General features: G+C 35.4%; 1 protein-coding gene across 1 annotated transcript in view; it reads right to left on the minus strand.

Moving 5' to 3' along the window:
- The window catches only part of b4galnt4a (beta-1,4-N-acetyl-galactosaminyl transferase 4a), a 210,974-nt gene extending 186,641 nt beyond the window's left edge, over positions 1-24,333 (minus strand). The window contains exon 1 of the mRNA XM_067379463.1: positions 24,192-24,333. Coding sequence (XP_067235564.1) covers positions 24,192-24,333 — 142 coding nt within the window. The remainder of the gene's footprint in view (positions 1-24,191) is intronic.
- Between the last annotated feature and the right edge of the window lie 222 nt (positions 24,334-24,555).

Below are 24,555 nucleotides of genomic sequence, written 5' to 3' on the forward strand. Positions count from 1 at the left end.
ATTCATACCAACAAAAGACAATATAGTTTATTCAACCTTAAAGGATTAGTTCACTTTAGAATTCAAATGTCCTGATAATTTACTCACCCCCATGTCATCCAAGATGTTTATGTCTTTCTTTCTTCAGTCGAAAAGAAATTATGGTTTTTGAGGAAAATATTCTCCATTTTTTTCTCCATATAGTGGACTTCACTGGGGTTCAACAGGTTGAAGGTCCAAATTGCAGTTTCAGTGCAGCTTCAAAGAGTTCTAAAGGATCCCAGACGAGGAATAAGGGTCTTATCTAGTGAAACATCATTTTATAAAAAATAAATAAATAAAAACGTATATATGCAATGCGTCACGCGTGACGTAGACGGAAGTACCACGGTAGGGTGAAAAACTCCATCTCATTTTCTCGTTGTTTTCCCTATTTTATTCGTAAACACTTGCTTGGTACTTCCGCCAACGTCACGTGCAATCTTTCCAACACAGTGCTTCCCACACATAGACTTTACTTGGGCGGGCCGCCCAGGTTTATTAACGGCCGTCCAAGTATATTTGGAGACATTTATGCTTTTTTTTTTTTTACTAGTGGAAAATACGCGTTTCATACCTAGTCGTTACGTGTGCGCCAGAACTGTTTTCACAAAGAGCGCTGCACGTTGCAAAGTCACAAGGCAGCGCTGTTGCGCGTTCTACAAGCTCGCGCAAAAGCGCTTCAGACTGCTTCAAAGTGATTCTCAATCAACGAAAAGCGCACATTTTTGCCAAGCGATTACTAATGAACTCAAGTTGATGAATTATGACAATGTCTACTTTATGGCCTTTATATAATATGTTTAAGACGATTGTAAGAATCTGAAAGATCAGCCTGCAATAGTACAGACATTTCAAAATAAGAGTCCCGGTGATTTTCAGGCTTGTTTATAATTAAAAGTCACACGCTAAGTTTTGTCTTCTTCTTCTGGGCATTATTGGTATTTTGGTTACACAATAAATTGTATTTAATTTGATTTTAATTTAATTCATAGTAAATTATTGTAGTCTCCTCCACAGGAAGAAAAGACTAAGAACATTATTTGACACAGTTATATTATTCATTATTTAAATTTTACTAGTAAAATCTGTGTGCCATTCACTGAGAGAGACACTATATAACATAGCAAGGAGAACATAGGAAAAGGAGAACCATTTAAATGCTATAATTTTGAATAATTTACAATACATAATAATGCATAATATTAGTATGTAATTAAATGTAACAGTATGCTATATGTAATTAAAATTAATTTCAATAAATTAAAATACTGTTAAAAAAAAATAATAATAATAAATATCACACATTATTTGTTTGTCACATGTAGTAGACCATTTTTGTGCCGTGGGGTAATAGGAGGATTTTTCACCCGGCTACCACCACAAGTATATTTCAAACCTGTGGGAAGCACTGCAACATGATTACGTAATGCGTGGCGCATTGCAGAGTTAAGAGCAAGACATGTATTTGTGGTTAAAAAGTATATAACTTATTTATTTTTTTAGAAAATGACTGATCTTTTCACTAGATAAGACTCTTATTCCTTATTCTCTTCAATCCCTGCTATCACTTCTGAATACTCAAGGTACTTGAGCACGTCTCCAGTTAGAACATATTCACCATTATTGAGTTTTCTATTTCCTCAGCTCATTCACCTCTACTCTGCAATTAAATTGAATCTTTTAGAATGCATTCCCAATGAAAACCTCATTTCTTTTACTCCCATCGCCAAACATTGATCTCATCTCGACAAATAAGACCAATATCAACCATCATATCCACCCAAATTTATTTGAGCACTATTATTGCCATCTATTTGTGCTGTGTCTCAGTGAAATAAAATCTCAAGCTATAACCCATTAAATCATTTTCAATAAGCCTCCCATTTCACCAATGTAAACAAAAGCTAAAAACGGTGAACTTTAAGAACCTATTCCAAGGGCTATAAAACAGAAAATCCCATTCAGAAATATAAAAACCTCTCTTTTACCATCAGGCCACATGAAAGGATCAAAATAAATGTGAAGCATCTTTTGAGTCCCATTGTGAGCTGATGAATGACAGCGGAGTGTTCATAAATGGATGATGCTTTTATTGTCCTCCAAAGAAGGTCGCTGCATATCTCAAGGGCAAAGTCAATGAACTTAGTGAACAGGAGTACGGGGAAAATAAGGTTGAGAGTTGCAACATCTCAGAACAGTTCTGTGGTTTAACAGTATGAGTACTGCTATCATGATATATAAAAAAAAAAAAAACCTAGAAAATCTATTCTGTAAACCTGAAAGCTCCAAGTTCAGGATCATCAATTGATTATCCGCCTCAGGGCTGTAGTCTAGACTGCTCAACCTCTTCACCCGTTCATCTCTTAAAACTGAAACTGAAAACTTTAAACTGAAGAATTGTTCCTCGGGCTATACAACCCTTACCCCCAGCATTCCGTTATCTGGGAGATTCAAGCTCCTGGATATACTTAGCGAATTTAAAGCTCAGCATATACAGCAGATTTAGTTTGAGAAAGTGAGTGATCCTTCCACTAAAACAAGCTTTCTGTGGCCACGAGTCAGTGACTCCCTTGTTGAGAGACATTCAATTATTAGCAGCCAAAACTAATTACATTTAACAGCAGCCATCCACCAAGATTACAACAGACAGGGGACAAAATGCTGAACATTACTTAATGGGTGCTGTTAATCTCGGATGAGAAAAGAGAGACGGATCTTTAAGGAAGGACAGGATTTATCTGCCATTGGTTTCTGCTGTTGATTTTTTTTTTTTTTTTTTTTTTAGTAGAGGGCAATCTCATGGCTGCCCCCAGCCTGCAAAGTGCGATGGGGTCTGTGGCAAGAAAGGGTGGGGCCAAAAGCCGTGGGAACAGAGCACCACACCGGTCTCGAGTGTCACGGAGGTGCCATCTTAGCAACCACCCACCCATAATTCCCTAGTAACCAGCTAGCAACACCCTAGCAACCACCCAGAACACCCTAACAACCATCCAGAAGGATTAAAGGAGGAGTGACTACAGTGAAGGACGAGAGATGTTGATGTTTTATTGTGTTTATATGCAGCAGTCGTCCATGAGGGGCTGCCATATTACTTTTGTTTTTTGTTGTTTGTTTATTTTTGGATTAAAGTTGAACGTTAGCCGGTTCCCACTTCCTTCTCTGAACACAAATCTTGCTACATACAGTGGCAAAAAGTTTGTGAACCCCTTGCAGAATCTGAGAAAATGAGAATTATTTTAATAAAATAAGAGGGATAATAAAAAATGCATGTTATTTTTTGTTTAGTACTGTCCTGAGTAAGATATTTTACATAAAAGATGTTTGCATTTAGTTAACAAGACAAAACAATAGCTGAATTTAAATAAGTATGTGAACCATTGATTCTCAATACTGTGTGTGGTTACCTAATGAACCACAACTGTTTTTATGTTTTGTGATGGTTGTTCATGAGTCCCTTGTTTGTTCTGAGCAGTTAAACTGAGCTCTGTTCTTCAGAAAAATCCTCCAGCTCCTGCAGATTAATCAATTTACAAGCATTTTTGCATATTTGAACCCTTTCCAGCAGTGACTGTAGGATTTTGAGATTCATCTTTTCACACTGAGGACAATTGAGGGACTCAAACACAACTATTAAAAAAGGTTCAAACATTCACTGATGCTCCAGAAGGAAACACGATGCATTAAGAGTCGGGTGTGAAAACTTTTGAACAGGATGAAGATGTCACAATTTTTCTTATTTTGTTTAAATATCATTGTTTTTCATTTAGTACTGCCCTTCGGAACCAACAGAAGATACTTGCATGTTTCCCGGCAGAAAAATTAAGTACAATTTGCCTTGATATTTGAATTCAAAAGTTTTCACCCCTCGACTCTTAATGCATCATGTTTCGTTCTTGAGCATCAGTGAATGTTTAATCCTTTTTTAATAGCTAAGTTTGAGTCCCTCAATTGTCCTCAGTGTGAAAAGATGAATCTCAAAATCATTCAGTCACTGCTGGAAAGGGTTCAAATATGCAAAAATGCTTGAAAACTGATGAATCTGCAGGAGCTGGAGGAATTTTCTGAAGAACAGAGCTCAGTTTAACTGCTCAGGACAAACAAGAGACTCATGAACAACCATCACAAAACATAAAAACAGTCGTGGATCATCAGGTAACCACACACAGTATTGAGAATCAATGGTTCACATACTTATGAATGGGGTTATTTTAATAAATTCAGCTATTGTTTTGTCTTGTGAACTAAATGCAAACACATTTTATGTAAAATATCTTACTCAGGACAGTACTAAACAAAAAATAACATGCATTTTTTATTATCCCTCTTATTTTATTAAAATAATTCTCATTTTCACAGATTCTGCAACAGGTTCGCATACTTTTTCATGCCACTGTATATCTTAAATTTTAGATTATAATTGTAGCTTTACAAAGAAATGTATATTTTGTAGAAACTAAATATATTTTTGTCATGAAAACTCTCGGAGTGTTTGGCATGATCATGGGTATGACAATGTTGATATGTTTGGTCTTGGCAGAATAGATCTGCTACGCTGCTGCTGCAGAGCAAGTACGGGACTTGTTACTGCCAATACATACCAGACACGCTGCTGCTTTACAATATAGCGTACATGAATTACCCATAACAGATCTATACAGGTGGAGCTGGGGAAGGTGAAGGCGTCTTGGATGGCGAGAGCGTCGAGGAGAGTTAAAGTCAGGTCAACTTTATGGTAATGAGCTATGATGTGGTTCAGTGGTTCCTCGCTTGAGAGGATTCCGATTGGTTGCCACAACTTGTCATTTACTTTGACCCTCCCGCCGGTGGCGGTTTGAAAGCACAGTACAACGTTGTTGGCAGGGCAGCCAATGCGAATTTTGACGCTTTTGCCGGCGGCATTGTGAACGCACAGTAACAGTTCTACCCAAACTGCCCTTAGGAAGCAGATTACAATAAAAGGCACAATTTTCCTCCCTGGCATCCAATGCTCAAAAATATCAGTTTACACCATGTCCCAAAGTGGAAAACAAGTGGCTTTTCAGAGTGATTTACCGTGTGATTGAAGGCAATTGAAGAGGAAGGCTGCTTTGATTGGTCAGATAGAACAGTCTGTTGTGATTGGTCGACTCTGCTCTGATTGGTCAGATGGCCCAAACTCATCCAGGCCTCAGCTACAACTACAGTGTTTGAGGGTTGTTCGCCGGCAGCCAATGAAGACCATGGTGGGCATTACGCAAATTTGTTACAAACCTACATAAGTTTGTGTAGAAACTAAGACTGGAATTATTGGCGCCTCGTTTCAGGCAGTTCAGAATCGGTTCTTTCTTTTGGAAGACAAGAAGGTAATATTCAAAAAAGCATAATGGGGCACTTTAAGTCACCAAAATGACATATCATAAAGCTATTTAAAAGACCACTGTCTTGAAATGAATACTTGAATATTATACAAGAAAAAATGATACAAATTTTAAGTTTTTTTTAAAAAACATATTCTCCATTTTCATCCGTGGATTAGTCTAATATTTTTTTATGAAGTGTTGGCAAGGCTGTGAAAACTGCTGTCAGGACACCTCTAGATAACATATCCTGGCTGATTTATCACCAAACCACTTCCTTTAGTCATCTGGGAGATATAAGCTGACTCACAAAGTTTGCTTTCCAGGAAAATGAGTTTCAGAATGGTATGTTGAATAGGGTTTGTATAGAAACAGTCTGCATGGCTTAAAGAAATGTTAACATCACAGATATTTCAGCACCTTTGACATTTAAGCAATCTCAGGGGCCACAGTCTAGCAAGAGAGCAGCCCTCAAATACAGGAAGAGAAGTCAGTTTTGTCCCTTTTGGTTGGAAAGAGTGAATCCCTTTGCAATTTATGCACAGTTGATAACTACAATGACACGCTTGTCTGATAAACAAGACAAAAATGAAATACCACAGGAAAGATGAATCTAGCATTGCATACTGACAGTTTCTAATTGCCTACTTAGTCAACAGAATGAGATTGGGCTGTTAGTATCAAACAAATATACCCGTCACTGTGGGCATATTTTGCAGATACCAACAGAGTCGAATAACAAAGCCTTCAAAAATCAAATCTGCTGCTTAATAAAGCAATAAAGCCACACTGAGAGCAAAACATTCGACTAGAAGCACTTAATTAGATTGCAAACAACTAGCATGGCAACACCGGTCCCACTTTACAAAACAATTTAGTAGTAAAAACAAGCTAGCGTGAACACATTTCTACAAGATTTGTCATTTGTGATGTACATAAACATGATGTACAACTTGTCAATAACATATTTAAGTCATATTTCACCCCCAAATTCTGAGTTAATAAATTAGAAATTACATTTTCCATACATAAAATAAAGCACATGTTTAAAACCACTAAGATCAATGAGTTTTTTTGAAAATTAGAGACATTAACATTTCTCGCTCTATTTTCCTTAGCATAAATGCACAAAAAACAAAACTGTAATAAAGGATTAGTTCACTTTCAAATGAAAATGATCCCAAGCTTTACATATTTAACTTCCGCTAGACCGCCTTCCATATTCTACGTACAAAGAAAATGTAAAACTCTCGCAGTTCAAACCGCTTATGCTACGTCCTACTACTTCTGTATTCAACTTACGGAAAAAGTGTAACTGACACAATGCCAGTTTTACACTTTCGTCGTAACTTAAATACGGAAGGCAGCCTCGCGGAAGCTATATATTTTACTTCATAACTTGTTAAATATGGATTTTTTTTTTATCACAAACGGCCTCTATTAACCCTCCGGAGCCGCGTGGAGTACGTTTATTATGGATGGATGTGGATAGAAGCACTTTCTTCAGCTCATACTCGTGACCCCTGCTCACTGCAAGCTTGGATGCTTCAAGATATTTATTAATATATCTCAGATTATGTTCATCAGAAAGAAGAAAGTCATATACACCTAGGATGGTTTGAGGGTGAGTAAAGTTTGGGGTAATTTTAATTTGAAAGTGAACTAATCCTTTAAGTATATTATTATATTAAAGGTGCCATCGAATTGAAAATTGAATTTACCTTGGCATAGTTGAATAACAAGAGTCCAGTACATGGAAATGGCATACAGTGAGTCTCAAACTCCATTGTTTCCTCCTCCTTATATAAATCTCATTTGTTTAAAAGACCTCCGAAGAACAGGCGAATCTCAACATAACACTGACTGTTATGGTTGTACGCCCCCAATATTTGCATATGCTAGCCCATTTTGAAGGCATTAGACAAGGGCAGCCAGTATTAACGTCTGGATCCGTGCACAGCTGAATCATCAGACTAGGTAAGCAAGCAAGAACAATAGCAAAAAATGGCAGATGGAGCAATAATAACTGACATGATCCATGATAACATGACATTTTTAGTGATATTTGTGAATTGTCTTTCTAAAAGTTTCTTTAACATGTTGCTAATGTACTGTTAAATGTGGTTAAAGTTACGTAGACAAGAGAGCGTTGCTATTTTCATTTTTAAACACTTGCAGTCTGTATAATTCATAAACACAACTTCATTCTTTATAAATCTCTCCAACAGTGTGTAATGTTAGCTTTAGCCACGGAGCACTATCAAACTCATTCAGAATCAAATGTAAACATCCAAATAAATACTATACTTGCGTGATTAGACATTGCATGACGAACACTTTGTAAAGATCCATTTTGAGGGTTATATTAGCTGTGTGAACTTTGTTTTTGCAGTGATAGAGTCGAGAGCTCGGCAGGGGGCGGAGAACGTGCGATTTAAAGGGGTCGCAGCATGAAACGACACATTTCTAATTATGCCTCAAAATAGGCAGTTAAAAAAATTAATCTATGGGGTATTTTGAGCTGAAACTTCACATACACATTCAGGGGACACCTTAGACTTATATTACATCTTGTAAGAAAACGTTCGATGGCACCTTTAATACATTTAATAGACAGACGGATGGACATGATGGCCTTGACATGTTTTTGAGAGATTCACCCAAAAACTACACAGAAAAACAGAACAGAATAAAAAGCCAGGGTGTTTTGATCCCATCTCTCTTAGCACTTTTACATCTGAATGCAGGAGACGATACTGCTATCTCAGATCAGAGATGGACGTTATAACTGCTGGCTGACAGGCTCCTCTGAGACTCGGTGTGAAAGTCACCTTATATGCTGATCTTGATCAAGCCTCCCCTAATCAGATCCTAACAAGAGGACTTTACAGGGAATTGAGCTGAATGTCTGAAACAAGAGAACTACAACACTTTCTAACAGGTTAGCGAAACGCTTGAAAAAGGAAAAAGTATACGTAAATTTGACATTAGAACTATGCAAGCGACTCACGTAAGAGAGAATGATTACTAACTAAACTGAAAACTGAAAGTGTACGTATATTAATAAATTTTTTTTAAAGGGTTAGTTCACCCAAAAATGAAAATTCTGTCATTAATTACATAATGTCATTACATTAATGACATATATGTCCCATGTCGTTCCACACCTGTAAGACCTTCAGTCATCTTCAGAACACAAATTAAGATATTTTTTATAAAATCTGATGGCTCAGTGAGGCCTCCATTGACAGCAAGATAATTAATGCTTTCAAATGCCCAGAAAGCTACTAAAGACATATTTAATTTTAATTTTTAATTTTTATTTTTATTTATTTTATTTTTATATTTACAGTGGTGTGCATCAAAAAAAATACTTTATTCAACAAGTTCTAGTGATGGGTCATTTCAAAACACTGCTTCATGAAGCTTTATGAATCTTTTGTTTCGAATCAGTGGTTTGGAGCGTGAATCAAACTGCCAAAGTCACATGATTTCAATAAACGAGGCTTCGTTACGTCATAAGTGTTTCGAAACTTTTCGAAATTTCAATGGTTCACGTGACTTTGGCAGTTTGATACACGCTCCGAACCACTGATTGGAAACAAAAGATTCATAAAGCTTCATGAAGCAGTGTTTTGAAATCACTAGATATCGTTGAATAAAGTCATTATTTTGTTTTTTTTGGCACACAAAGTATTCTTGTCGCTTCATAACATTAAGGTTGAACCACTGTAGTCACATGAACTGTTTTAAATACGTCTTTAGTAGCTTTCTGGGCATTGAAAGTGTTAATTATCTTGCTGTCAATGATATCAAAAAATGATTTCAATTCAACGATGAAAATTCGTCAATGATATCAAAAATATCTTAATTTGTGTTCTGAAGATGAATGAAGGACTTACAGGTTTGGAACGACATGAGGGTGAGTAATAAATGACAGAATTTTCATTTTTGGGTGAACTAACCCTTTAATACCGGTTTAAAAGTTGGAATAATTACGATTTTTTTGCTTTTTTTAAGTTGTTGAAAGAAGTATCGGTTACACTTTACATTTATGTTCTGAGTAATAATTAACAACGTATTTAGGGTTAGGATTTGGTTTAGGGTTAGTTGCTTATAATTACTACAAATAACAAAATACACTGTTAAACAAAAAAAAAAAAGTGGGATTTGTAACGGTTAAGCAGGTGGACCAAAGCAGCATTTGCTTTAAATGCAATTTTCACACCGCACCTGTGGAAACTTGTGTGTAACCTGTAAAACATCATTCCCTGAGGCATCACACAGTAGATTAACCACTACTGACTGTGATTTGAACCAACTTATTTATTCAGAGCCACTCCTGATACACCTAAAGGGAGCTCAACATCTGTGGTTTCGCGAAACATTAACCAGTCACATTTAAAAGTGTCCTTTTATGCCCATGTCCCTTCTTGTGCTTCCAAGTGTAAGTTAGTAGGGGAGTTTCAAACCAGGATGGTGTTGGTTTGCCCCTGGCAGACATGAAAACGTTTGTTCTGCTGTAAGCCTGAGGGCACTTGTTCTCAAATGGGCAGAATAAAAAAAAAAAAAAACAATGAAAGCACCCAGAGTGCAAGTCTACAAAAGATTCTGGGGAGCAGAGTTTCGGGTGCACATGAAGTCCATGTGAACCTACAGCTGACAGTGGTTAATGCTTAAAGACCTGGGAAGAAAGGTGAAGTTTCCGAACAGATGGTGTTTATAGAGTGAGATGTTGAGGATTAATTCTGCCAAAAATGAAAATTCATCCTTTTCTCATCCTCATGTCATTCCTAATGTCATTGCTTAATGAATAATGCTAGATAAAACAAAATACTTAAAGGGATAGTTCACCCAAAAATGAAAATTATCCCATAATTTACTCACCCTCAAGCCATTCTAGGTGTATATGACTTTCTTCTTTTAGCCAAACACAATCAGTTAAATGAAAAAAAAAAAAAAAACATCCTGGCTCTTCCAAGCTTTATAATGGGAATGAATAGTGCCTTTTTTTTTTGAAGCCCAAAACAGCATATCTATCCATCATAAAAGTAATCCATACGGCTCCAGGGGGTTAATAAAGGCCTTCTGAAGTGATCTGATGTGTTTTTGTAAGAAAAATATCCATAATTGGGCAATTCCAGCATTATGGATGTGACATTTGGGAGTCAAAACTTGAAAAATAAATTCTCAGAGAATGCATTTAATACCAACATACTGAAACTGCTTGCTAAAATACATGAACACATATTAAAGTTTATCATAAAGCAGCTTAAAATCGCAGATTTCTCCCTTATTCAGGTGAACCAATTGTCACTGGCAGTCATGTCAGTTTTATGTTTTGTGTCTAAATGATTGCACGGTTTTCAGCTATTTTGCGCAGTTTAAAGCAAAGTCTTTAGTCAAAATGATCACATTTTATTTCAAGTAAAAATTATTGCAATATTATTATTTTTGTTTTGTCAGCTTGATCGCGGAATTATAATATAATATGACAAAACTCACCACATTTATCCATTATCTTGTTTTATCTTTTTTTTTTTTTATCATTATCCATTATCTTTCTTGTTTAGGAACAAGAGCATCTACACTCTTAGCCCGGATTTTATATTTACTTAAAAATATAATTACAATATACTTAAAATATTTAAGTTTGGTTGCATTACTTATAAAATATAAGTAAATTCTACTAATTTGTGGGTGTATTTGAATGTGTTAATAAATGTAAGTTAAATGCACTTAAATTATGAAGTTTTTCTCCTGACCACGCCTCCTTCACACTGGTTTGCGGCAGGTAATGACGCCATTTTGTCGTGGTGTGTATGAATTCAAGGAGCTGTTGATGAGCAGTTGGAACATTTGTTTTGGCTGTTCTACAGACATTTTTTCCTAACATTTACCTTTTTATAGTTTTTCACCAAAGGAGAAAATCACAATTTTTAAGTTACCATCATCGAGGTCAGGGTTTGTTTTAGTTGAGCTCTTGACCCTTAACTTTTTAATATTAGATTTTGTTTGGGCAGTTTTAACTGCAATAAAACCAACCAGACAAGCAAAGTTAAAAGATGATCAGGTGGTGTTGGTTATGTTTTCACATAATCATTATTTGATCTGAATCACTGAACTCATTTAGAGCCCAATCTCTGAGTTAGATTTACATTATTGATTACAGCAGCACTGTGATTCTACAGCGGATGATCAACTTCTATAATAATTTTTTTTTTTTTTAAGTTGTCCTTATCACAAAAAAAAAAAAAAATATATATATATATATATATATATATATATATATATATATATATATATATATATTTTAGGCACATACAGACATCAAGAATCAGCCTGTGAATCTCAACGACGGTGACAAGCAACATGTTCTGATAAACAGATCAACTCTGAACATTAGAAAACGAGCTGCTAAAAAGTCACAGAAAAACAGCAAAATTTAAATAGTGAGAATAAAGAAATTACTAAGACAATTCAGCTCATAATTTATTCATGCAGCAATGCATGATGGGAGTTATGGATGAATTTTGATTGGTGGCAAGTTAACTTGCTTAGTACATTGAACTTAAATATACTATGTATAATAACTACAAAGTAATTAATATTACAAAACATTTTAAGTTAAATGAACTTGAATTATTAAGTTCACATTACTTAATCATTACTTCATTTTTTTAGGGCAACCAGTTTCCTCAAATTTTTTAAGTAAATTCAACTTATCCTGGCTAACAGTGTATACTACTTCAGCTGACAGTTTAAATTGAAGAATACGGAAAGCGGAAGCAAGTGCAAGGCGATAATTTGTGTTTATAAAGCATATACAGTTGTATTTTTATCGTAAATGGCCGATCGTTTTGCTAGATAAGACTCTTATTCCTCGTCTGGTATCGTTTAAAGCTCTTTGAAGCTGCATTGAAACTGTAATTTTGACCTTCAACCATTTGGAGGCCATTGAAGTCCACTATAAGGAGAATAATCCTGGAATGTTTTCATCAAAAACCTTAATTTCTTTTCGACTGAAGAAAGAAAGACAGGAACATCTTGGATGACACGGGGGTGAGGAAATTATCAGGAAAATGTTATTTGAAAGTGGACTAATCCTTTAATTCCAGGTATAGACAGGGCCTAAGTGTGGCCAATGTGTTCAAATGTATTCATCTGTCTGATGCCAGCAACTTGTGAAGTTTTTGGAGAGTTTTCAGCTCTTAAAGTTATAGTATAATCAATCAACAAAAAGTTGTATTAAACTGTACAAGCTCAATGAAAATTGGAATCCTCATGACCCTTAGGGCTCAGTCAGACTAAATAAATAAGCCTGATCTGATTCAAATGATCATTTTTGTTATAGCAATGCCTCTCCAAAAAATAGAGATTTGTCAGCCAAACACATTTCATGATATTTTCAACAGGACTGCCATTTGGAAACCAAACCAACACTTTAATCTAGTGCCTTAGACCCTTAAGCAATGGAAGAAGTACTGATGAGTCATTTTTACTTTCCAATGGATTTTCAATGGATTTTTCTACATCCAGCTGGGTTTATGCTAAAAGAATGCCTTTATTCCACAATATTTGTTGGTCATTATACACTGTGAAGAATCCCACATGCTATGGGCACAAATCCCATTGACATGATTATGTCCTATTGTTTGCTTTGCAGAGTCAGATTAAGAACGGCAAGGCAAATGAGTCCATTTTAAAGTACCAAAATTAGAAAATTAATATTCTAGAACCCACAAATGCTGCTAAACAAATTAAATATTCTCCTGTTTTCCCAGTCGCCAGATTTAAACATCACTGCGCTTCACACCTCAAAGAGCTGCAGTCTTTTGCAACATCCCACAACAAACAGATGAGAATTTGTTTGACAGCGTTCAAAGAAGGACTGAAACTCTGAAGACAAAGGGTGGCCCTCTAGACCTCAGACAAAACAGCATATTTAATTTATAGCAAACTAAATCAAGGCTGTCAACAGTGGAAGCAATGTCCATTCAATATGTATGGTTTTGTACCTAGGTATCAGTCATGGGTTGACAGAACAGACCGTACTTGTCATTGCCTCACTTCTTTTAAAAAAATGAAATATGAAATCTGGGACAATGACAAATAGAGTGCACAGGAGGAAAAATCGTATAATCTTAACCCTAAACCTAACATCAGGTAACACATTGAATTAAACATTACATTTTTAAACATAGCAAGACTTTTTTTTAGACCGTAAAAATGTTAATCCAAGTGCGCCATTTGGAACAGGGAACAACTCTTTATTGTCACCTGTATGGTGCACTGTAAACCCGAACAAGTTGGCAAAACTCAAAAAATTTGAGGCAGTCAGCCTCAAAATTTTTAAATTATGAAATTCAAAGATTAAAGGGTTAGTTCACCCAAAAATGAAAATTCTGTCATTAATTACTCACCCTCATGTCGTTCCACACCTGTGAGAACTTCGTTCATCTTCAGAACACAAATTAAGATATTTTTGATAAAACCCGATGGCTCAGTGAGGCCTCCATAGACAGCAAGATTATTAACACTTTCAAATGCTCAGAAAGCTACTAAAGACATATTTAAAACAGTTCATGTGACTACAGTGCTTCAACTTTAATGTTATGAAGTGACGAGAATACTTTTTGTGTTGCAAAAAAAAAATAATGACTTTATTCAACAATATCAAGTGATGGGCGATTTCAAAACACTGCTTCATGAAGCTTTACGAATCTTTTGTTTTGAATCAGTGATTCAGAGCGTGTATCAAACTGCCAACGTAAATGAGGCTTTGTTAAGTCATAAGTGTTTCAATACGTTTCGAAATTTCAATGGTTTACGTGACTTTGGCAGTTTGATTCACGCTCCGAAGCAGTGTTTTGAAATCGGCCATCACTAGAAATTGTTGAATAAAGTCGTTATTTTGTTTTTTTGGCGCACAAAAATTATTCTTGTTGCTTCATAACAATAAGTTTCAACTACTGTAGTCACATGAACTGTTTTAAATATGTCTTTAGTAGCTTTCTGGTCATCTGAAAATGTTAATTATCTTGTTGTCAATGGAGGCCTCACTAAGCCATTGAATTTCATCAAAAATATCCTCATTTGTGTTCTCAAGAAGGTCTTACGGGTGTAGAACGACATGAGGGTGAGTAATTATTGACTGAATTTTCATTTCTGTGTGAACTAAGCCTTTTAATAAGCAGCACTGACAGATTTTTGTTTTGTACTCATATATTTTAATTGTTCTTAACTTGAAATGTTTGAGTAGACTAATTCATCCATTTAACTTAAAATATTCATGTAATCCAAATGTGAAAATTTTTATTAGTGTAAACTTAGCTAACTATAACAAGCTAATTCAGAAAACGCTAACTTGCTTATTTGCTAACAATAGCATATGGTATAGCACTTGCTAAATGAGTGCAGCAATATAAAGCATTTAACATACTTGCTCTAAAACTTGTCACCATGATGGTAACTCTCCAAAAACCCACATTAACAGAAACTCTTCTAAATTAGCATAACAAAACAGTAATTACTACTAAATCTCCCACTTAACATTAATCTTGCACATTATATAACACTTAATTTTAGCATTTACTCTCCCTTTCGAGTGCCACCGGCAAGCATGCTGGGAAATAGAAATTCCAGCCCAGTTTCAGTTAAACTTAAGTTTGTCTAAATTAAAAGAATCAAGTTCATAAAACTCAAAACAATGAAACAGTTCAGTTTACTTAAAATATATCAGTTCTGTGAACTTGAAAGAAAGTGCTAAATACACATAAAAGTTGATTTGACTGAACTAATTTGTTTAATTTAAGTTTGTCCTACTCAAACTAATTAATAATTTTGAGCGTTAGGGTTTACAGTACAAATTGATCTATATATTAAGTTCTGTATTTTGAGATCGATAGGTCTCATACTCATGAATGTTTCGTAGTTCCTGCTCTGTTCGTAACCAACACTTTGCTTGGTACCACTATGACAAAGTAGATACTGGAACAGCTCACCGCTGAGTGTGACTGACTGTTCGCATCACTTCCTTTCCTTGTCATCTCTTGCCAACGTGGGTGCAAAGAGCAAACTGTTAAGGTGACCTTTGCACACACAACCACAATAAAAGCCCACTCAAGCAGCTTCAGGCCTTTGATGATCGATTGTAATCCAGCTTTACCAGATGGATCGCTTACAGTAATATAACACCGACTTCAATGTGAGGCATCTCTCAGTCAGGACATTGAAATATGAAACACTGTGAGAGCGAGAGAGTCAGAATGCGTATGTGCGTCTGACTGATACAGCTAAGTGAGCCCTGTACTTTCATGAATCATGACAAAATATCTTACAAATTAGATATTTTAAAGAATGTTTTGATTATAAAATGAAAGTCAACAAGGTCCAAATATTTTGGACAGTGAGTCTATGTTGCCTTGTTTTTAAAACACCTGTTAAGTAGTCAATGGATGAAATACATTATTCTTTTCAATAGTCATAACTGTAGACCATTTTTTTGTTATCTAAAGGTATACTTAAAAACTTCATGCTAGATTACTGAAAAATAAGCCATTTTTAATTAATTTAATTATTGTTTTATATTCAAATACTCCATTTATTCATTATTACTTATAATAATTGAAAAAATACTTCAAGGCTACTGTTTTAATTTAGTTTGTTGACATTAAAATGTAACTTTTTTAACATTTGTAACAATGTAACAAACAAGCATGTTCAAATACTTACTTAGTTTCTTTGTTCATTGTTACTGACTGGACTATTAACCTAAACATTCCTTCAAGTTTTCCAAGTAATTTACAATAATCGAAAAATACTTCAAGGCTACTGTTTTAATTTAGTTTGTTGACATTAAAATGTAACTTTTTAAACATTTGTAACAATGTAACAAACAAGCATGTTCAAATACTTACTTCGTTTCTTTGTTCATTATTACTGACTGGATTATTAACAAACATTCCTTCAAGTTTTCCAAGTAATTTACAATAATCGAAAAATACTTCCAAGGCCACTTTTTAATTTAGTCTGTTAACATTACAAAAAGTAACTTTTGTAACATTTGTAACAATGTAACAAACAAGCATGTTCAATAGAATATTAGTTTTTGTTGTGGTTCAAAAATTGGACAATGCAATTGATATTTAAAAAAATAATAATTTCCGTTCATCACGCACAAAATGTCATTATTATCTAAGTATGTCACTGTACACTTTCATTGCGCTTGTATCCAAGATTTGAAGAACGACAACAATTGCTGTGTGCTAGTTGCTGCTATATCGATTAATAAAGACAAACCGGCATCCCACAGGTTTGGTAATTCATGCTCAATTTCCCTATTATCTAAACCCCATCTAAAGGAAATTCTAGCATAATCATACTGTGAATGTGCACATTAATGCAGTTTGAATCTATTAAAGTCATTACCCATAGCAAAAGGCGGCATGTAACTTATAATACATTCACTGTCATAAAACAGTCATTCACTAATATAATGTTACTGTAGCTCTTCTTGTTAAAATTACAAAGTGATACATGTATATGTTTTCATGTTACAAAAGACCAGAAAGGCTTTAGGGTACCTTTTCAGTAAAATGATACTTCAATTACACATCAACGTAATTAACTCTGATTTTATGGCCTTGACAGCCGACATGCTTTACTACAGCCAGATTATAGTGGGAAATGGCTGCTTTCCATTCACAGTCACACACGCACTCGTATCATATGACCTTTCCCAACAACCCTTTCTGTGCCTGTAACCAACCTGCCACTCTTATCCCACTCCTTCTCAGTTCAGTTGTGTGTATTTCTCACACCCTTTCATTCAGCATTCAGAGGGGTTCTGGTTAGAGGTTGCCCACCGATGCCAAACTGGGATCAGTTCCCTTGGATTCCTAAACATAGCAACCTGAAGCAAAAAACTCATTTGAAATCAGCCCCAAAAGACTTCCCTTTACAAACATTGTCTTGGGTGATTCCACTATGCATTACTTTCATGTTCCCAAACTTTTTATTAAACTTATTCGTTTTTTTAAATCACAGTTAAAAACTAAAGTGTTTTTTATGTTAAAACATTTTCCCTATCACAGTTTAATATGCAGAAGTCAACCTTAAAGGGATATTTCATCCAAAAATGATATTTCTGTCATTAATTACTCACCCTCATGTCGTTCCACACCCGTAAGACCTTCGTTCATCTTCAAAACACAAATTAAGATATTTTTGATAAAATCCAGTGGCTCAGTGAGGCCTCTGTTGACAGTAAAATTAATTTACCCTTTCAAACGCCCAGAAAGCTACTAAAGACATATTTAAAACAGTTCATGTGACTACAGTGGTTCAACCTTAAAGTTATGAAGCAACGAGAATACTTTTTGTGCTCCAAAAAAAACAAAATAATGATTTTATTCAACAATATCTAGTGATGGGCGATTTCAAAACACTGCTTCATGAAGTTTTACGAATCTTTTTTTGTTTTGAATCAGTTGTTCGGAGCGTATATCAAACTGGCAAAGTCACGTGAACCATTGAAATTTCGAAACGCTTCGAAATTTCGAAGTTTACTGAAATCACATGACTTTGACAGTTTGATACACGCTCCGAACAACTGATTAGAAAGCTTCTTTTTTTTTTTTTTTGTGAAGCTTCAGAGCTTCATGAAGCAGTGTTTTGAAATTGCCCATCACTAGATATTGTTGAATAAAATCATTTAGTTTTTTTGGAGCACAAAAAGTATTCTCGTCGCTTCATAACATTAAGGTTGAACCACTGTACTCACATGAACCGTTTTAAATATGTTTTTAGTAGCTTTCTGGACATTAGAAAGTGTTAATAATCTTGCTGTCAATGGAGGCCTCACTGATTTTATCAAAAATATCTTAATTCTGAAGATGAACGAAGGTCTTACAGGTGTGGAATGACATGAGGGGGAGTAATTAATGACTGTATTTTCCTTTTTGGGTGAACTAACCCTTTAAGTAAGCCACTGCAGGTTGATTTCCCTGAATAGTACTATAAACAAAGTGGGACTATCAAAACATTGCTCTGTTTGTTTGAAAATCCTGACCAGCCTGAGTCAGCAACACTGACTCAACCAATGGCAGTCAGTTCTTTTTTGACCAATGACAGATGGGGGTGTGTTCTGAAACAAATCTGTTTTGGTATCTGTAGTTGGGCAGAAATTACACCCTTTAATTGAAATAGGAGTGAATTTAAATGAATAAAATATTCACTAAAAGTTTAGTTTCAAAGTTTACTTTATGTTGTGGTTTAGTTTAGGTTTTTCCCATGTTCAAAGAGCTTCTAAAATGTTTTTGGGTGGCATAACAACAGTATACAGACATGAGCAAATATTGTTCAATTTAAAACATTTAATTATGTTAGATAAAATGACAACAATCTGTATTAAAAAATAACATTTCAAAATATGATTAAAAATATTGTAATTAACTTCCTGACCTCATAAGCTAACTCAAAATCCCACACTGAGCAATGGCTAACTTTAGCACTTCATTTCCATCCTGTTAATTTTCTTGCCACCATGTAAATAGGTTATAATTAACGATGTTTAAGTGCCTGAGCTTGACCAGAGCATATAAGTCTAGTATTATGGGGATTGACAAATAAGGTTTTTAAAAGTGTAAAAAAAAGATAATGGAAATATAATTTTTAATTTTTAAGTTTTATTAAGTGTTAACAATGAGATTATGTCGGTTTTTATAATCAATTAAAACACAGCTTTTGTCATTTTTTACAAGTTGGACGAAATTTGTCACCAAAAAAGTCATTCGGCTTAACCAAAATTTCGGTTTTACCGAATGACACTTTTGGTTACACCGAATGAGGATGGCTAACTTGCTAGCTAGCTAACAAAAGGACAATCAAACATTTTATATTTAGTACAAGTTTTTAAAATATTACAACATTTTCCATGTTTTATAGCGGTTGCACCAAATGACCTGATGTTTCGGGACATGCGTATGAGCAAGTGAAAACATGAATTTTTCAAATAGTTAAAAGAGAGTTAGTTTCTTTGCTTCATGACCATGTGGTCCTTTGCAGGTGTCTGAATGATGTCACGTCCTGTCACATGATATTGACCGCATGATGATCCCTTTATATTGGTTACTCCGAATGACATCAATGAAATTAATTTCTCCGGACATTCTTTCTCATAACAAAGCAACGATTTCTACACATAATTTTAACACCATTTTGCACTATGTTGATATTTTAAGATTTATATTTTAAGATATTTTAATCACAAATGAAATGGCTGTATTGGCCTTTGGCCAGTTAAACCGAATTACCTTTTGACACTTCAAAATCTTTAAAATACCTTTATATGTAGCAAAATATAATTAAAACCTTTTGGAGTCAATAAAAGAGATCTAGTTGTACTACCTTACATACTTTGGATGTCATATCTTTGTGTTTTATTATTATTAAGGCCTTTGGACAAAAAAAAAAATCCATCACGTCATTGACCCATATGCTTTTATAGCAAGTACATCTATATGAATTACAACCCAAGCGCATTTATTTTAAAAACTTACTGAGTTCAAAAGGTACTGCATAACAGGAATGACCCGCTTGCTACTTCAACACATTCCTTCACACTTGGTTGCTTAAAAAGTCCCATGTTCACAGCAACCCATCACATCTTGACCCAGCCCTATGGAGTCTGTAATTGGCAATAAGGTGACCATTGTGAGCCCTCAGGCGAAAATAAACCAGCCTATTTGTGCAAACATGCATTTTCACAGCCAACATCTCTGATTAAAATGTCAGTAACGTCACCCGGCGAGCCCCACAGACTTTTTAATTTCGCTATAGATGGCTTGGTGCGATGCCACGTTATTTTCCAGACATCTTCTTCGTGCTAATACAGGATTTGCACAGCCTTCTCACACTTGAGTGATTCCAGTGCTTTTCTCCTTTGCAAGAGGAGTGATTTGGTGGCCCACTCAAAGACTAAGGCACCCAGACAGAGGCTGATGTTCCTGGGTTATGATTGAGGTCAGTTTGGGGCAGTCAGGGAGAGATGCTAAGCCACACAGAGCTTTTAACAGCTGTTAATGAGAAAGAGGATCCTATTCTAGGGTGGCAGACACAAAAAAGATGTTGTCAGATGGGCTCTAGGGGTCCGACCCTGTGTTAGTGCACTGCCAATATTAGCGTTCTTAATATAAGCTTTAAGGTTCAGTCACATTAGCGAAATTATGTGGGAGAAAAGGGTCTACTGTTCATTGTCAATAGTATAGTGGCTGCTGCTCACACAGAAGTCACCTTCAGCCAAGCAGCTTTCTGTGGGTCAACGTGTCAAAATCACCAAAACTCTCACCCTCAAACTACCAATCGCATGGACTTTGGCTGTGAGAATTCGATGAACAATGTTAAATGTGATTATACCATTTGCGACAGGAAGCTCGCGCTCCAAACTGCTGAGAATGCACTCAGGACTGTTTTCCGAGGCTGTAGATTACAGGTAATGATGTTGTAAATAACGTTCAGTTTCTTGCACAGACTGATTGTTTCACTTCATAAGACCTCAATGTATCAACGGGAGCCTTGGATATTAATTCTGTTTCGCCTGTAATATGTTTATTTGACTCTGAAAGTGACGGTAGCCGTTGACTTGCATTATATGAATCACCAAGGACCACGGATGCAGATAAAACTCTTCTTTACTGTTCAACTAAAGAAAAAAAGAGTAAGTAAATTAACAGCAAATTGTCATTTTTTGTCAAACCATCCCTTTAAAGGGTTAGTTCACCTAAAAATTAAAATTCTGTCATTAATTACTCACTGTCATGTCACACACAAATTAACACAAATTAAGATATTTTTAGTGAAATCCAAAGGCTCTCTGACTCCTCAATAGACAGCAATTTAATTACCCAGAAAGGTAGTAAAGACATTGTTAAAATAGTCCATATGACTACAGTTCGACCTTAATTTTAGAAGTGACGAGCAACGAGAAAACAGTTTGCCAGACCACCTTCCGTATTCAACATTCTGTATTTGTAAGTTAAATAAGAAAGGTGGTCTGGAGGAAGCTAGATAATTTACTTCATAACTTGTTAAATATGGATATTTTTTCTTACACAAACACATCTCTTCACTTCAGAAGGACTTTATTAACCCCCCCGGAGCCATGTGGACTACGTTTATGGTGGATGCACTTTCTTGAGCTTCAAACTTGTTGCCCCCCTTCACTGCTATTATAAAGCTTGGAGGCATCAGGATATTTATTAATATAACTCTGACTGTGTTTATCAGAAAAAAGAAAATCATATACAACTAGGATGGCTTGAGGGTGAGTAAAGCTTGGGGTAATTTTTATTTTTCAGAGAGCTCTCGGATTTCATCAAAAATATCTTAATTTGTGTTCCGAAGATGAACTTACGGTTTTTAGGGTGTGGGACGACATGAGGGAGAGTAATTAATGACGGAAATTTATTTTTGGTGAACAAACCCTTCACCCATTCCACATTTAATCGCGCGAATAAGGCAGTGCGAATGAAGCGATTCGCGCGAATGATGTGGCGCGAATTGAGCGTTTCGGGCGTTTGACGCGCGTAATGCGTGATTCGCGCGAAACACGCAAGTTGAAAAATCTGAACCTTGGCGAAAATTCGTGCCGCGTTAACCAATCAGGAGCTTGCTCTAGTAGTGATGTAGTAGTAGTGATGTAGAAATCCGAAACAACAATGGAGGACAAAATCATCGTCGCTGTACATCTTCATACTTTGATAGAAACAGGAATAAAAAGGATCTTGCTTGAAAGAAAGTGAGTGAGGAGGTCGGACAATCTGGCAAGTTGTAAAAAACGGTCTTTGAGCCATATAAATATATACAAATTGAGACTACAAGCTAGCTAAAGCCGACCAATTGAGGTTATTCGCTGTAATTTACAACTATTTTATTCAGAGGTAGTGTGCAAAAAGAAGTGGAAGAGTCTGGGACACATAAAGGAGCGGGAGAGCCCCTCTCATGACGCGAATTCGTGTCTGTTGTGAAGTGAATTTCACACATGAATGAAGCGAGTAAACTCAAAATGTTCAAGCATCCAACTACACGCGAATAGCGTGATTTATTCGCGCAAGTCGCGTCTGGTGTGAACGCACCATTATAGTTGGAATCTTCAGTGTGAACACACTTCTTGCACTATTTATACTACAAAAAATAGCATATGAACACAAGTATGCAAATTTAGACGCAACTTAGCAACAATTAACACTGTTCTTAGGAAAATGGAAAAGTCTCTTTTTCGGCACTAGCATCACAGAAATTACACACTTCTCCTTAAAAAAGGAAAAGCTTTTCCCACAGTCTGTGGGAAGAATTGTGACACTGATAACCCACGCTTTCTTAACAAACAAGTCAAGTTCTTTAAGACAAACAGGTTTTTTCTGTTTGTCTCTTTTGTGAAGTGTTCACTGCCTACATGTTTATTATAAAAAATAAATTCAAGTCCAGTTGCCATACCACTACCAATATATAATGACTTAATGAGCGGTTTTCATGAGCGTGTTTGAATTTGTGTTTGAATTTGAGGTAAAAGATTCTCACAAGCACATGGCTTGCGCAAACGGGTCATTGACGAAGTGTAAAAAAACCATAATGGCGATATAATTCATTTTGAAGATTTATTAGAGAGTTTCAATGAGATTATGTGGGTTTTATAATCAATTAACACTGTTTTTGTCATTTTTTACAAGATGCACAAAAATTTTCACCAAAAAAGTCATTCAGTTTAATTAAAATTTCAGTTTTACAGAATTACACTTTTGGTTATACCAAATGACGATATTTTCAAACAATGCTAACAGGCTGATATCTAGCTAGCTAGCAAGAGGACAATCAAACATTTTATATTTAGTACAAGTTTTTAAAATATTACAACATTTTCCACGTTTTATAATGGTTTTACCAAATGACCTGATGTTTCGGACATGCATATGAACAAGTGAAAACATGAATTTTTCAAATAGTGAGAGTTAGTAACTTTGCTTCATGATCATGTGGTCCTTTGCAGGTGTCTGAATGACGTCACATCCTGTCACATGATATTGACCACATGACTTGACCCAAAATGGTCCCTTTATATTGGTTAATCCGAATGACATCAGTGAAATTCATTTTTCCGGACATTCTTTCTCATAACAAAGCAACGATTTCTACACATAATTTTAATACCATTTTGCACTGTTGATATATGATGTTATAAAATCATGCCAGAATTAAAAATACATTACAAATGAAATGGACGGTGAAACCAAATGACCTTTTGACGATTCAAAACTAGATCTAGTTGTACTACCTTACATACTTTGGATGTCATATCTTTGTTTTTTATTATTATTAAAGCCTTTTGACAATAAAAAGACCCGTTACGTCTTTGAGCCAAACACACTTTCTGGTAATTTACACTTAATCATAGAGCTGAGAACCATAATTTTAGCACTCTCTAATGAAACCAATATAATGCAACCTTAATTTAATTCAAAATACAATATTTTAACTTTCCTTTAAAATGCAAGGCATACAAATGTTGAACTATTAAAAAGCCAATTTTCATCTGCCAACTATTAAATGTGCTGGACACTGATGTACTGTCAGTATCAGTGCCGGTGCCCTAGTTGTTAATTAAAGTTAATAACAAAATTGATAATTCAGCAGTTCCTTTATTCATCCTGCTCTTATTCTCATCCGCAGCTTCATTTCTTTTATTCTTCATAACAAGAATATTCAAAAAGCCCCTCAGAGAGAAAATTATATCAGCACTTCACACATTAAATTATCCTAAAACATTTCACATCTTACCTTTCCCATAGTTGAAGTGGAGTTTGATGGATTTGCCCTGGTTGATGTGCAGGTACGTAAACCACACGGCAAAAGTAAGCAGCACCAGCAGTAGCAGAAGTTTGAACTGCTTTCGTATTTTCTTCACAGGGAATCGCAGCATTTTCGCAGCTGCAGCATCATCAGCAGCAGCAAAAAGAGAGTGTCAGCTGCTCCTCAGTCTGGCGCTTCACAGACAGACTCCTGAAGTCACAATGTCATATTTGCAGCAGCCTCAGATCTATTTTGCATCTAAATTTCTGATATCACAATATCATATTTGCATCAGCAGCAGAATAAAAATCTGAGCCACTCAAATTCGTGACAATGTCATATTTCTCCAAAA

Source organism: Chanodichthys erythropterus, chromosome 24 (assembly GCF_024489055.1).
Source record: "Chanodichthys erythropterus isolate Z2021 chromosome 24, ASM2448905v1, whole genome shotgun sequence".
NCBI classification, from domain to species: domain Eukaryota; kingdom Metazoa; phylum Chordata; class Actinopteri; order Cypriniformes; family Xenocyprididae; genus Chanodichthys; species Chanodichthys erythropterus.